The sequence below is a fragment of the Lygodium microphyllum genome, chromosome 3 (genome assembly GCF_053477565.2).
Source record: "Lygodium microphyllum isolate KBCC chromosome 3, Lygodium_microphyllum_v1.1.10, whole genome shotgun sequence".
Classification (NCBI taxonomy): Eukaryota; Viridiplantae; Streptophyta; class Polypodiopsida; order Schizaeales; family Lygodiaceae; genus Lygodium; species Lygodium microphyllum.
In genome coordinates this window covers 60,950,815-60,967,108 of record NC_141137.1, presented here as the reverse complement: position 1 = coordinate 60,967,108, position 16,294 = coordinate 60,950,815, and the positions used below count along the sequence as shown (strand labels likewise).

At 41.1% G+C, this 16,294-nt stretch overlaps 1 protein-coding gene across 4 annotated transcripts in view; it reads right to left on the bottom strand.

Moving 5' to 3' along the window:
* The window catches only part of LOC148038403 (2-dehydro-3-deoxyphosphooctonate aldolase-like), a 90,018-nt gene that overhangs the window by 60,079 nt on the left and 13,645 nt on the right, over positions 1-16,294 (bottom strand). For all 4 annotated transcript variants that reach the window (XR_015689488.1, XM_087671541.1, XM_087671546.1 and 1 more), the window contains 2 exons: positions 15,977-16,042; positions 15,192-15,251 (listed from right to left, as the gene is read on the bottom strand). Coding sequence is in view for 3 of the 4 variants with exons in the window: in XM_087671541.1 (XP_087527667.1) it covers positions 15,192-15,251; positions 15,977-16,042 (126 nt within the window). In the remaining variant the exon portion in view is untranslated. The remainder of the gene's footprint in view (positions 1-15,191; positions 15,252-15,976; positions 16,043-16,294) is intronic.

Here is a 16,294-nt window from a genome sequence, read left to right as displayed (position 1 = left end):
GCACCTAATCCACCTAGAGGGGAGTGTTGGTGGTAAAATTATTGTCTAACAAGTATCCATGTGTTCCTGGTATTGTAAGACTTCCAATGAGGCTCCATCTTAGCAAAGAAAATGCCACATGGTGTCTACCTGCAAAGAAATCCTGAAGTCTAAAGCTATATATGTAAAGGAAACAGGTATTTTTGCAAGTATAGAACCACTACCTGACAAGCATTTTTTGAGTAACAAGTGATGAGCTGCCCCTTGCTCCACTGTTTTGTCACACCAGCCCCTCCCCCCTTCATGCCAGCCCTCCTCTCCTACTAGCCTACTAACGCCCTCACCTCCCGCCTCTTCCATGTCCACTGCCAATGAAAGCCTGCAACTGTGCTGCCATCCTTAATCTCAGCCACCACTACTGCCTGCCCTTGTCTCCTGCCTCCCTTCTCACAGCCACTTCTCTCTCCTCCATCACCAATGTCCCTATTCCTTGCTGTTCTGCATGTTCCCTTTCCTCCTCCCAAGATGTATCCTGAGCTGCCCCCCTCTTTGCAGCAGCCTTCATCCCGTCTTCGACATGCAGATCAACAACAGGCTGTTCCTCATCATGAAATAGAAACCACTTGTCTGGTGTTGGAGTAGCCAACTGTCATCCCCCATCCCTTCGCCTTGAGCCATCCTTTCGAATGAGCAGTTCCAGTCAGTGCAAGCAACAGAGTACTCAGAATCATCAGCCTTCAAACAGGTTGTGGGATGTTACTCTCAACAGAAAACTCTGCAATTGCCTTCAGTCCCACCATCCTGAAAAGGCACCTCGTAGATAGCTGATGCCACGCTTATGGGGCAGGGTATCTTCATGGTTCAGCTTTCGGCATCACAAGAGATGGTGGAAAGACCCTAGTCAAGAACTATACTAATATGAATCAAACATTGTTTGCTCTAGTTTCTAGCCATGCATATTCAAGTAACTCTCTAGTGGCTGTGGGTGTTGATGAGGAGCATAGTATAGGGGAGTTTTGGAAAGAGGGAAAACGGAAACGGGAAAAACTGGAGTTTTGGAGTTTCGGCCAAATTTTGGAAATGGGAAAACGGCGTTTCGGATTGTACACTAAAATAAATACAGTATTATGTGGATATGTAAATATATCAATGCCAACAACAACATGTACCCAAATTTCATACAAAACTTTGAGTCTTCATGTCATATGATTGAAATCATGATTCATTACACATGTCACGACTCACGAGTAAAGATTGAAGAGTCAAGACTCAATGGTTGAAACTCGATTTTAAAAACTTAAGGCAACAAAATGAATTATAATTTATGACTCATGAATCATCTATGATCTAAAGAGTAGTGAAGACTGACATCAAGAACAATGGAGACTGGCATCAAGAACAATGAAACAAGAATCAAGATGCATAATAAGTGAAATCAAGATACAATGATACATGTAACTACGTCATGGGAATAATCTGTCAAAACTCCAAAGTCCAGTGAGCATTGAGCATTGTGTGCTAGTCTCTAGACTCTAGTAACTATTGAGTAATAAGTATCAATGTCAATGAACAATTGGCAACTGTAGTCTGGACAACAAGGCCCGATGTCTTTGTTGGAAACGCATGCCAAGTGGTCTTTCATGCACGTAATGCTCCCCAATTTCTCCAATCCACAATAGTTACACCACCACTTCTTTGATCCATCAGAGCCCTCGTATCCCTTGATTGGAGTGACATGCCTTCAATATGGATCCAACGCCATGATTAGCCTTTAGATAATGGGAAGAGGAGGAAGAAGAAGAAAAAGAAGAAAAGCCAAAAGAAGAAGGAGAGGAGGAGGAGGAGAGGAGAGGAGAGGAAGAAGAAGAAGAGGAGTAGAAGGAGGAGGAAGAGGAGGAGGCAGGAGCTGGACTGCCCCAAAATGGACCGCAAGATGCCGAAATGCCCGTCTGCCATTTTCGTTTCGGTCCGAAATGGCCAGTCCATTTCGCAACCCCAAAACGCAGTTTCGAGGTACTATGATGAGGAGGGAAAGGGTGATGAAGGATGGTAAGGTGGTGGTGAAGAACCGCCGATGGAGATAACCCATGATCTGTCCAGGTGTGTTATGCACAATAACAGGCAAAGGAGTATGTGACATGATGAGAATGTGCATACAGCAAGTGCCACTTGGACAATGTCCCTCGTGGGAAAATGCAAGACATACATTGAAATAAAAAACCTTACAAGAGAAATCAAAATCTACAAAACAGAGCATAGTAGTGAGATGCTCCAAAGCAAAACAAAATAGAAAATGAAAGCTAAATGAAAACACAATGCAATGAGTGTGTATAGATGAGTGAATGCAGCGGAATAATGAAGAAGGAAAGACTAAGGATGTGGCTACCATCACGTAGATTCATCAACAGGTTGCTACCAATGACATGCAAGACAAGGTGGAGAAGTGGTACTAGATAGAGAGGCAAAGTATGACCTAGGAATGGATTCAAAGAGTGCAATGGGTGAGGAGCCAATAAACCAATCAGCTAATCCTTCAAGAGTATTGACAGATAAAGACTACTGAGGTTGTCCACATGCCACATGTCCAACAGTCACTAGGGCAAAAGGATTAGATGGGACAACAGCGTGAGACGTAGCCCCAGTAGACTGTCCAACAAGAGTGAAGGCAATCACAATGGTCTCTTTTTTAAGGGAGTTGTTGCTAGATGGGTTAAGTGTCTTTATTTCCATCGAAGGAAGAGGTGTCACCCTTGTTTTGGCTTGCCTTCATATCTTGTGACTTCTTGCTACCTCCGATTTTCCCTTACAAGGAAGAGGCAACCAGATCCCTCTCTAAATAAGAATATGTGGGGGACTTCTTGTGGACTTAATTATGCAGTCTCACGTAGCGCACGAATTGACAAACTCATAGAAGATCAATAATCAAGGCAACAAGATAATGTGTTGAATAAAATGGAAGTATTTTTTATGCAACTTATTCAAAAAGAATGTAACCCAATCATCATCTAACTTCGAGGAGCCAATAGTGGCAAACTCAACGAGTAACCGCCAATATTTGGCCAACTTTACTTTTAGATCATCCCTTTCCTTAATGGAAAACTCTTTAAGCTCAAAATCAAGATTCATACATCGAGAGTAATCTCACACTACATAATAGTCCATGAGATTACTCCAACGCTCATATGCGAGGGGAAAATCTTGTAATTGAGAGTGGAACTCAAGAAACAACCCTTGCATTAGCTCAACATAGACTATGCCATTGTGGGCTCTCCATTGACGGATGTGATTAGAGTGAGCTAATCGACGGTCTAATATAGGCTATAGACCAGGGACACGGTCCCAAAGGCCCTAAGATTCAAGCACTTGTTGCATCAGGTTCAATAAAGTAGTGAAATTCGACCCATTGAAACGAGTCTTATCTCTGAAGGCTTTCTTGACCATAGCAATAGGAGTGGTAGTGCTATAAGAAGGATCATGGGGGTAGGGGAGATAAGGTAGGTAGGGTGGAGGAGTGGAGTACACTTGGGAATTAATCCTAGAAAACCCACCATGCATGTGGCAAGTCATGCAACAAAAGATGGAAATCCCTACATAAAAGTGACCCATGGAGTGTGTGACAACGCACCATAAACAAAGGATAAAATCCTTGCATCTAGAAGGTAAATGAGTGAGGAGGTGAGTGACCGCGGTGTCAAAATGCTAGGTATGCTCTAATACCATGTCAAAATGTGCAACGGTGTACAAAGACAATAGGGTTTGCAAGGAGAAACACAAAGTATGTATGGCAAACAAAGAGAGAAGAGAAACTTAGAAACACAAAAAGAACACAGTGATGATACACTGAATCATGCTATGAGAAGAAAAGTTGATACGGCAGAGCCGAAGCTCAAAAGATAACTGCATTGTACTATCTAAATCGGGTGGCAACACCTACGGAAATCTACACACTGAAGGGAGTGAAACACGGTCCTCCAAGCAGTGGGCTATCGAAGTAATCACTAGAAGGTGAAGGACAATTGTCAAGGGAGTGAACCACAATCCTTTGACGTCATCGAAAATGAAGAAGATGATCACTAACTATTGAGGAAGTAAACCGTAATCCTCACATGCAGAGGAGTGAGCCAAGATGTAAAACGCAAATGTCAGATGCCTCTTGACTACCAAACGCAAATATGAATGCTTACGTCAGCAGGTAGAGCCTAACGAATGTGTAGAAAAACTGACGACAAGCAGAAGAAGGATGACGCCAAAAGGTGCGAAGCCCTCGTAACTACCAAACGTAGATACTAGGGTGACGCAAGATGAAAAGAAGATGATGCCTACTAGTAAAGATACTCCGAAGATGCAAAACGCAAGCCGGATGTTGTTGCCAGTTGTATAGAAGTGACATCAGGTAAAAGGACGCTCCAAAACACAAAATCTGATAATGTGGAATAGGGTGCCTAAAGTAGAAGAGGAAGAATGAAGGCAACCACGAGCCACGAACCGCAATGTCCTCTTGATAGGATATGGGGGCAATGGAAGGGGCTAGTGAGAGAAGGGAAGGGTGTCCGATGACGAAGGAAAAGGGGTGAAGAATGACTAAAGAGTAGTAAGAATGAATGAAGTGACTACATATTTATAGGCATAAGCTATCTAGGGTGGTGCACCACTATGTGGCACCCACTCAAACAGTGGCCAAAATGTGGACACCAGTTCTTTTTGGGGCTAACAATGCAAAACCCTAAAAGAAATGTGTAAGCTGAAGAAGTGGTTTCTCAACACGAGGGTAGTAAAGGAAATACCCATCACAACTATCCTAGGGTAAAAGAAAGTGATTAGTTGTGGATATGTGAAAGGCACAATGTTAAAGGATAGCATTCCCCTTAACAATGTCCTATGGGGAAAAGATATAGTGAAGGTAGGTAGAATATGGGGTGGAGAAAGAGAAAGTGCCAAGAGCGGAAATGGAAGGTCCAACTCCTAGTGTGTTGGATACAAAAGTGGAGTGCAATCTAAGGTTTTGGAATGAAGATGAGGACATCGAGGTGTGGATCAAACGAGAGTCTATTGAAGTTTACGTATTGAAAATCATCCGCATTCTACGCACCAAAAGGAGAAACAAAAGAGGGTTTTGATTCATACAACTCAAAGGAGTTATACAAACTTAACACTGGGCCTAGCTAAGATGAGAAAGATGGGTTGCCAATGGTCCCAAATATCATATGCCCTCCATGATCAAAGAGGTGATTAGTCTCACCAATCGGTCTAAATGAAGTAGCAAAGCTGGTAGAAGGGATGTAAGCTCGACCATACCTGATGGGCAATTACTTTTCAAACTCCTCTGTTAAGTGACCAAAATCTTAAATACGAGAAGAAAAAGAAAGTGAAGGTGAAGATGGGATGTCGTCTTCTTTGCCAAATCCATAATGCCTACTCAAGGCCTCCAATGATGGAGAAGCTTGATAAGACATCATGGGATCCCGAGAAAGTGTCTAAGACATTATGAATAAGTTACATGACGTTTGTATACCTCGCACAAAACCAAGCCTTCACAATATCCACACGATACTCTTTACAAGAGCACTGGCTCTAATACCATGTGAAGATGTGCTAGGGTCTGCACTAAGGAAATGTGAAAAGTACAACCATGACTTAAACACAAAGACTTTGATAGTGACGTGCAAAATTCAAACCCTAAACACAAAATGCACAAACACAAATAGAGAAGAGAGAGAACTTCAAAGTAAATAAATGAATGTAGTAAATGAAGGAAAAAATGTACAAGATGCTCAAGGACAGAGTTGTCTAACAATCGGTGGCTCTCATGGAAGCGAGCTAAGGGAGGTGTCGATGTGTATCTCCCTCTTGAGGTATATTATCTAGCATGGAATCTCTGATTTGTTGTGCATACTCATCATGGGCCTTATTCTTGCCTTTATGTCTTGCCATAGTAGTGTAGTCCTGCAGTACCCCTTGTCAGAAAATTGACTACAACTTGAGGTAAGAAGCTCCGATTCCTAAACTTTTTTATTCAAATCAAAGCCAACAATGCCCTCTGACGAGCTATAGCACATTATGAGATGGATCGAGAATTCTCATCTCATAGTTTGATTGCCGGAAGGGCCCAGGCCTCTGTTTACTTGAGATCACAAGCACGAAAGAAAGCAAACACTCAAAGAACTCAAAACGAATTGATTTACTGATTCACAAAAGTTGATTACACAAACTCAAATTCATCTAGCTACTCAATGCTAGGATCAAATTCTTAACGCATCTCAAAGCTGTGCTTTCACTCCATGATGCTTGCTCCAACTCTTTGACCTCAGTGCACATAACATAGTAGCCCACTGCAGTCACACTCTTATAGTGCTCCAACTTGAAGCGATGAATCAACACATAATAGACACTTAGAACCAATATAGCTGTCAATACAATTAGAACCAGTGTGTACTAGAGGTAAAACTCTATTCCAAATCCAATATGCTGAAAGCCCTCAACAATATCAAGACTTCAGAGCACATTCATGTTAAAGACAAGATGAATAGCAAGCAATTGCGGATTGCTATAGAACAACTGTTGTTTTGATTGTCAATTTAGTATGTGAGCACAAGTCTAGAATTAGTCTTGCTATAGTCATATCAAAGATGATAGGTGGTTGTTTTCAGGTCTTCATCATCTGACTCAGAAACCAATTCATCACAAGCAAAAGGGAATCACGATCAGATTTTCTTTTTTTTCCTTATCGGCGCTCTGTCTGGCTGCAAATAGTATAGTGCCTTCCCTGAATTAATTGCCCACATGATTCTTCAAGCTCAAATAATCACAACCAGTGGTACATCATCACCCAAATCTTCAGCCATGCTTTATGACATCAGGCATTGAGTGATGATATCCAAATCCTGCAAAATTCAAGATGGCATATGACCAAATGGGCCTCGACATCTAGTTCCTGACAGCAAGAACATTCACATGAGGGTTTTGGCTTTGCATATCCTCCTTTCGCCTGAAGTGTTGTGGAGGCTCTCTAATCTTGTGAGCAGTGTGAGATCGTACTCTCACAACATGGGAGTGGATAGTACATGAGACACAATACTACATCTTGGCATATAATTTGGGTAGAGTGTACCCATCATAAACATAACCTTCCTGAACATCCTGAATAGCAGCTTGATCTACAATATTCCTGACAAGGAACCGCTTCACGGCCTTGTCCTTGAGACAACAACGACCACAGTTGGAACACCTAATTGGGTTGGTATCACCTCTGCCATGCTTATTGCGGCCTCCATTTCTCCGCTTGCAACAATTGGCTTACTCTCACAGACTATGAACGCTTGGTGTATGAGGGTTGGATTCTTTATGACACAGGGCATCGCAAAGAGACCATTCAAAAAGCGCATGCATCTATCAACATTCAACAATCCTTTGATGTTAGGGGCTTTCAATCTAGTGTCGTACAGTCTGATTGATCCCAATAGAATGCTAATCTTTTTTTATTGTCTCCCAACACAAAATCAACCAATCTCTTTTCATTGTGCATCTGAGCAAAAGACCATATGCCAACCACAGTTGTCTCGGTAAAATTGTAGGAACTCTTCCCCAAAAATATATCTTATATAGTGCTATTAAAAAGGCTTAATACCTAAGCATCTGCCAAGTTTGGCATCTGGTGCTTTTTTCGGGAGTGGCTCAGTGTCAAAGTAAGTATCCACAAGAAGGCCATTCACATCCAACACAAGCAGCATCTTTTGCTCTAGCTTCAAGTGCAAGTCTCCCTAAAGATCTTCAAAATTCCTTTGAAGCATCCAATAACTGCAAATTTTAGACAGAAGAGGGGATTGTTGCTACGATAGAGGAACCGCACGCAAGCTACATACAGTCAGAAGATTAGTGAATGCAACAGAATCTGGCTTCACACCATAGTATTTCATCTCATCAAAACACTTCGTGGCCATGTCACCCTCATTATTATTACCATATACCTTGATCATTGCACTCCAAGGCACAACACCGGGGGCTCGCAGCATGTCAAACACCTCCCTTCCTTCTACAGCAATAGAACCACATTTGCCATACATGTCCACCAATGTGCTTCCCACATGTAGATATCTTTCTAGTCCAGATTTCTTGATCTCGGCATGTACCTTTTAGCCTGTTTCTAAGGCTCATGTATTGTCATAGGCTTTCAAACATAGAATAAATGTCACAACATCAGCAAGCACACTTTCTAGCTGCATCTGATTAAAACAGTTCAACACTTACCCATCTTGGCAATGTTCTACATAATTGGATAGCATCACATTCCACACTACTACAATTCTAACTGGCAATCTGTCAAACATGCGTTGGGCATCTCGAAGCAAGCCACATTTTCCGTACATATTGACAAGTGTGTTGGCCACAAAAAGCCCTCTTTCCAAACCCCGTTTGATTGTTTCAACATGTAAAAGATGGCTTGTCTCTAAATCTTTTGTAACACCAATAACTTTTAAGCACAAAAGAAAAGTGACAAAATCAAGACACGTGCCCTCAGATTGCATGTGTTGAACACACTTTACAGCTTTGCCCTCAAAACCCCGTTTTGCATACCCAACAATCATTACATTCCATGCAGCTGTACTTCAAACAGGCAGCCGGTCAAACACTTAGTGTGCATCTTCCACGAGGCCATAGTTGAGATACATATCCACCAGAGCACTACTCACTCTTGACTTTGTTTCCAAACCAAATTTTGTTGAGTCGGTGTGTATTTCTTGGCTTGTACCTAGAGCTCCAAGTGTCATACAAGCATTTAAGTTGCAAGTGATTGTGACAAATTCTGCAGGCAATAATGACATTGAAACTGACAATGGATCAGCATCTCAAAACCCCGAATTCTCCTCCACACAAATGACTGTCATTAGAACACTCCAAAATGGCTTCACAGTGGTGGACACGCAGCATCACAATAACATCATAATAGGTTTAGGACAGAAAATTCTGCAATTCAATCTTTGAATCTAAGCTGTCCAGGCATGCACCCTATTTCAACCAGTGTAAATACCATGTTTCCATCCCTAAGAGTAAAATGATAGTTCCAAATGGCTACCAAACCCTGTAAGAGGTTGAATAGGACCTCTGGGCACCCTATAGTACCTGCACCTGTACTTCAATGAAGTTGGTATCAATAAAGACCTATAAAGACCCCACAGTGTCCTGTAAAGTCCCTATTTTGCTCTTGAAGGTACTTGAGTCTTTGAAAGCACTTCAATCTTGAATTCTCCGCTAGTTGTACTTGTGTGAGGGATAAAACGGCAGGATAGGCTCCCTACACGGGCTCCAAATCACCGAGAGGTGGGTAAAGTTCCCCCTGGGTCAATTGGTTGCATCCCTTCAAGATCTTTAATAGTGAGGGAGAGTCACCTCTCTTTTGTCTCACTATCTCCCCCAACATTCACATTTTTCCTCGGTGGGAATATCAACATGGCAGTAGCATGCTACTCTACTCAATCAGCATGGCGATACATTATTGAAATATCAATTCAAACCTTTTCATGAAATGCAATAGAATGAAAATTTTGACAAATTGTATGGGAAGAGGGTCTTACCAATGCAATTCATTGACTCACTGATTGCTAGTACTTACCCTTTATAATATTTCAATCTTGAGTAAAGAAATTCAGCCAATGAAGTCAAGGTTGTGCATCAAAACTTTGTAAATAGCATCCATGATGAAACAAGATTGAAATAAATGTTGAGATTTAATGTAATAGACTCTGATTAATAGAAAGAGCACTAATCTCTAATCTATTGATCCGAATAATCCCTCATCAACAAGTGGAAAAGCTAAAGCAAGTGGATTATTGAGAGATTTCATAGAGTAAGCAAATGGAATATCTTGATTAAGCTTGAAGATGATTAATGTCAGCTCCAATCCAAATAGACAAACGATGTATGCTCCAGGAAGAGCTATCCTGAATCCCATACGCACAATGAGGAGAGGGGAACAACCCAAATTCTATAAAGCATTGTATTTAACTATCACTTTCACATGGAATGAATACAATGTTATGATGCTTTGTACTTTCAGTTAAGTGTCTTGTCGTTGTCGATCCTACACAAGATTGTGTTTATCAAGCTTCCATCTTGGAACCTAATTCACTTGTGTAACAGTTTGTCTCTACTTGTCCATGTCATTATAAGTTTGGTCTTTATCTTTCATCCACCATAGCTTTTGTCATGCTCTAGATCCGCATCTTCTAACATGGTATCAGAGTCATACTTGCATTACTACTACGTAGGTACTAGTTCATCCCATCCAATACCAAACCATATCGTACATATCCATACCAATTCGTACCAAAAAATAGACTACTTTTTGCCCATGAAGCTTGGACCATACAATATCTTCCAACTTCCAAGCCTTATGTTTATTATCATAATTTCAAGCCTCTCTCACACTCTCTCCCAACTTTCAAGATGAATATGCAATTCCAAGCCTCTCTCTCTCTCTCTCTCTCTCTCTCTCTCTCTCTCTCAAAAGAATAAAGAGCCTCCTTGTCCATCCACCTTACACTTTGCTTTTTTATATCATGTACCATGTATCATGTATACACTCCCATCTATCTCCTTGTAGCACATTGTACGTGTTGCGCATCAAGTTTTACCTTATTACGTATTCATGTTATTCACTTAAGTGACATTGCTATTTTAGCTCTATTCTATAGTCCAAAATAACCAATGCAATTTTTTATTTCGTACTAATAGCATACCATACCTGATAAAATCTTAAGGTACCGATTAGTACTGTATTTTATTGTACCGTACCTTTCGTACCTAACAACCTTGGTATCATCCACTAGAGAGAGATCCCGAATGCAATAACCACCAATCAAAGGAGAGGCTAATGAAGAAGGGTACTAAAAACACAAAAATGACCTGCTAAAGATTATGGCAATTGATCATTAGAAATAGTGGAAGATTAGGCAACTGCATAGACCACATAGCAACAATTCTTGGGGATCGGTCAGCTAGTGAAGGAGGGCTAATGGCCAAAACCTACAAGACAAGGATGAGGCTGAATGGTGGGCAGCCTATCAATTTATAGATGTGGAATGATCCTCCCAAATTAGGGTTTTGCATGTGGGACACAAAAACTCTCTAGAACCGCTCCCCGTTCAATGAAACTTCTAGTAATTTACTATTTTGGGGCTGTTTTAAAGAGCTAATCAATTGGGTAACTTATTTTTTAGCTCAATATCTAGTACTTTTTGAGACCAGGGTCATCTACATGCTGCCTTGGTTGTTCACTATAATAGGTTTTCGCCATAGCTATGAATTCCATAGTATTAGAAGGCTCTCCTAAGGTCCCTTTTTTGCTACTTACGATAGAGTTTCACAATCTAATATAGGACTAGTGATTGTGAAGATATACTAGGGTTTGCAAGAATGCTCAAAGGCAAAACCATCCAACAACCAATGGCTCTCGTGAAAGTGGGCTGAGGGAGGTGTTAAGAGTGTGACATGCACCAAAGACGAATCCCAAGTGCTGCAACCACTAGTTGGAGCTGAGAGGAGTGAGCAGGCAACAAAAATGCAGCCTATAGGAGTATGTCAAAACAAAAGGGGACCTCTAGGAGCAGTATGGCAGGACAACAGCTGATCAGGCTGAAAACGCGGCTGTCCGCCAACCTGGATGCCCACAAATAGCCAGTCAAAAGCTGAGGCAATCATTGGAAGTTGATGGTCATGTGCCAAGTGTAAATAGCAAAACTCAGGCTGGATCAGGTCATGGAGCAGTGCAGGAGCAATCACCATACAGCTGGGCTGCAAAGTGAAGCAGCAGTAACCTCTAGGCTGGTGGGTGACTGCTGGAAATGATGGCACCATTTGTTGAAGGCATGTGGCAGCCACAAGCAATGGAGCTGGCAGCCACTAAGTGGTGAAGACTAGATCGGGCAGGCTGAAGCTCTAAACCAACCAAGCCAGGATACTAGGTGACTTAGCACACCATCCACATATAGACGACGAACCAACTGAACTGTGGGAGTTTGCTTATGGGACAAAAACTTTTCTTAGCATTTAAGTTTGAGTTTTGAGACTGCTTAAATAAGCTTGTTAAGATCTAACATAAAATGCACTTTTTTTAGCTTAGCACCCCTTCTCAAGCCCAAAACTAGAACCAAAACAGCTTGCCAAGTGTAGCTCACCCTATGTGTACCCCAAGAGGTCCCAAAGCAACCAGGGCCCCCAAGAGCTCATCAGCTGCCCAATGGTCTATCAAGACCAACAAAGGCATTATAAAACTACTTTAGACTTTTTTCTTTCCTTTGGATAAATTCATGTCCACGTAGGGAAAAGGGATGGTTAGCTCACAAATCACAAACCAGATAGTATGTAGACAAGAGCTTGCAAGGGTGTCAATGACGAAGGAAAGGGGTGTAAAGGTATTTACAGCCAATGGAGACAACTCGAAATCCAAAGAGAGCAGTGTGCTTAAAGGTGTTATGCACAATGAGATGCATAGAGGAATGCTACATGATGAGAATGTGCATGAAACAAGGTACCACTTGGACAATGTCCTGCAACGTGGGAAAATTGTTCACTAAGCACCCTTTGACAAAGATGATGATGATCATGTAATGCAAAAGGGATGTCGATGTCGAGCAAAAAGATAATGCCAAAACCTATAGGTACCAAATGAGTAAAGAAACCCCCTCTCAACCATGGATAACAATGCTAAAGGAGAAGAAGCCTAATGTGGAACTTTGTGAGGTGTCGAGAACCGTGAAGAAGGATGAAGCAAAAAAAGGCAACTAAATGGGGTGGTGAGTGTCCAAGGGGAGTGAGGGGAATATCCATCACAACCGTCCCAAGATAAACATGTGTGCTCACTTGTGGGTGGGTGTAAGGCACACTGCTAGAAGGTGGCATTCCTACTAAAGCGATGTACTAGAATGCAAAGTTGCATTCACCTGTGGATAGCTAACATGTAGTATAGAAAAATATAAGGTGCTAGTAACTGAAACAAATGATCCAAATCCTAGTGTGTTGGATGCAAATATGGAGTGCAATTCTAAGTTAACGAAAGCGGAAGAAAGAAGACCTATGTTTTGACCATAAGGTTGAGGGATGAGCGGGTTTTGAGAATAGTAGCTACCAACACCATACTCGAAGGAAATCGAAGCATCAAATATACCTACAAAAGTATGTCTACTTCAAGAGCCTCCTCAATTTACATTCACATCCTCAAACTTGTCACGATTGAAATCATGCATACAAAAGGAAACACATAGGAAGGTTTTTGATTCAAATGACTCAAAAGGGTTAGACGAACCTGACACTAGGCCCAACTGTGATGAAGAAGATCAATCGCCAATCATGCAATCATCCCAAATGTCGTATGTTCTCCCTAATCAAAGATGTGGCTAGCCTCATCAACCAATTTGGATGTATTAGGAGCAAGGTTTTCAAGAGTTGGAGAGCAGTAGCTGCAACCATACCTGATGCACACATATTTCTGAAACTCCTGGTCTCTCATGAAATATCTATGGAGATCTCCTGTCTCTTAGGACAGGATTACCCTCACCTTTAGGAATTGTTGTCTGGGCTGAATATCACTAGATATGACAATAGGGTTCCCAATTGCATCTCCAACATCCTTTGAAGTTGAAGGTGTATTAGCATCTATGGGTATGGACCTAGTGTCCTATGTTTCTTTTCCTTTTCCCTTACCCTTCTCAACCAGCTCCACTAAAGTTGTTAATTGCAATTCTTGATGTCCATCATCTACATGAACATGCACAATTGCATCTCCATGTTATCTACTTGAGACATCAATGTTTCATGTTGTTCCGGAGCAGCTATGTAATGTTTCCAATTTTTCTCACCTGCCTCAATGTATACTTTTGGATCAGTCATAGGCACCTTTTCACTTTGGTGGGTTCATCTCTACCCTAAAAATCACTCTGCAAGATTTGTATTAAAACCTTTTCTTTCATTTTCGTGTTCTTATAATATTATGTTGGAATTGAAAAAGAAAGAAAAAGTGAATTCATTAGCTGAACAAATACATGGTGAAGCACTTCCTTAAATTTTGTCATAGCTGCATATGAATTCAGCATGCGGTCCCCTCCATACATGCCCAATCCAGCTCAAAGTGATTCCAAAATTCCAAATCAGCATCACTTCCCAACAAATTCAGTCAGCTGCTGCTGCTTTTTAGTTGATGTCCACTTGGCTGAACAAGCATCACGAATCTGCACCAGCTTGCTGTTTTCCCTTTCTCAAGCTCAGCATGAGCTAATTTTTGAAGTTCTGGAACTGTTTACAGTAACTATCCAGGTCAAGCACGAATGCAGATCTGCTGTCTTTTATGCATTTATGGTAGCAATTTTCCTATTTACAGCAGTCATGGACAATCTAGGAGTTGAAAATTGACCTTTCTCAGCAATTTAATGCTGTGTTACTGTCGTGAGATCAGTAGGGTTCCCCATTGGCTATTTTGATCAGGCAACAGTATCAATTGCCCTCCCTACTTAAGTCATCAACTTTTTGATGCAACTGCGGTACTTTTGGAGCCATCATGAGCACTTTTCAGGCAGTTGTGTACATGGCAGTTTGGGAGGTCTTTTTTGCTTTTTGCTGATTGAAAATTTAGCTTTTTTTAATCGTACCTTAATTCACAAGGTCTTCTTGCTCCAATACCAATTTTAGATGAGATAAAACAAGAGGAGATGCTCCACAGAGACACCCTTGGTGAGGATCATGCATGTACAAGAAAATAGTATATAGTAAACCAAAGCAGCATATTATTAGAACACAAGTAATTTAAGGCATAAACTTGAAAGACAACCACAATAAAATGCCCTGACCTAGCCACCTACATAACCACAAAGCTGTGGAGTGCCACTAGCTAGAAGAATGTTGAGACTCAACTAGTTGTGCTTGCTTGAGCATCTCCCTATGGAGTACATCTCATGGCAAACCTCTGTAGTATGCAAGCTTCACACATCTCCCTGCATCCCATGATCACGAATCTCCCAACTAGAGCTGGCTGACCCTTTGCCCAGCAATAAATCAAAGGGAATTGCATACTAGCCACGAGTCTGAATAATGAGCAGAAAAACAAATGCAGCTAAACAAAGAAGAGTATTGAAGTCGGTTTATCTTTTTAATACATATGAAACCTATTAATAGATATGTGAAACTAAGAAAAATCATTTTCAAAGAGATCAATGACTTGGTCATACCTGACGACATAAGAACGCTGGAATCTGGATAATGTCAGCTATCTTCCCCACTGGTTCACACTAAAAACACCTGATGTCAGCTGCAAAAAACCAACAACTGACCACATACAAAACAAGGACAAAAACACTGGCACTTTTCACCTGGCTCCAAGTTTAAACACACAACCAACTTCTGAGGTACAATAATTAAATGTCCATATCTCATAGACTAGCAGGAATGATGGTAGTGTTTACCCTAACACTTAAAAGAGCTAAGAATGAAAGCCCAAGAGAAAAGAATAAACTAAGATGCTAGAAAAATCCATCATGCAAGAGGGTTTGATGTGGAAAGCAAGCCTATCATGAATTGAAGGTCCAGTTCCTACACATATTTAGAATCCTCACTGCAATAAAAGATTTTCTTTTCTGCCAAGAAGGCAGATGGAGTTTGACACAGCTTAGATATCAGCAATGTAAAGCAGACAATGAAGTTTATCATGCAGCCACATAAATCCCTGAAAAATCCACTGATATTCAGAACAGAGTCCTGGGAATGTATGACACAATTAAAAGCAATGCTGGTGGGCAGAGATGAGATTTCTTCATCATCAAAATGGTCCATATTCTCCTGCTAGAAATTTTAAGAAGGTTCTCCTAGGCCAACTATCAATAGATTTCCCTCGAAAAACATCATTTGAGGTGAAAGACCTTGTAGCAGAAACACAACTTCATATTCAAATTAGTCGTTTGAAGTTATAAATCAATGTGCATCCATAAAAAGTGAACTTACATAAAGCATTGCCTACCTGATAGGTTTCATGTACATCAGTTACTATGGGTAGACCAAAGGTGGTCTTCACCTTCTCCAAAATCTGCCATTGGCATGAAAAGTTCAGTACAATTAAAGATACCAGCATGTTTACTAGGTCGATTTTGAAGAAATAGTGCGCTTTTATGACCATTGAAAACCATCATCGCACCAAATTCTAGAATTAATGTGGCCTGATTGTCTAAGTACTCTCATTTTGATAAGCACTACATGAACAGAGTTTTGTGCATGCCTGGTGAGACATATTATAACTGCAGGCTTTAAGACATCAGTTATATATCAGCACTCTTTCATG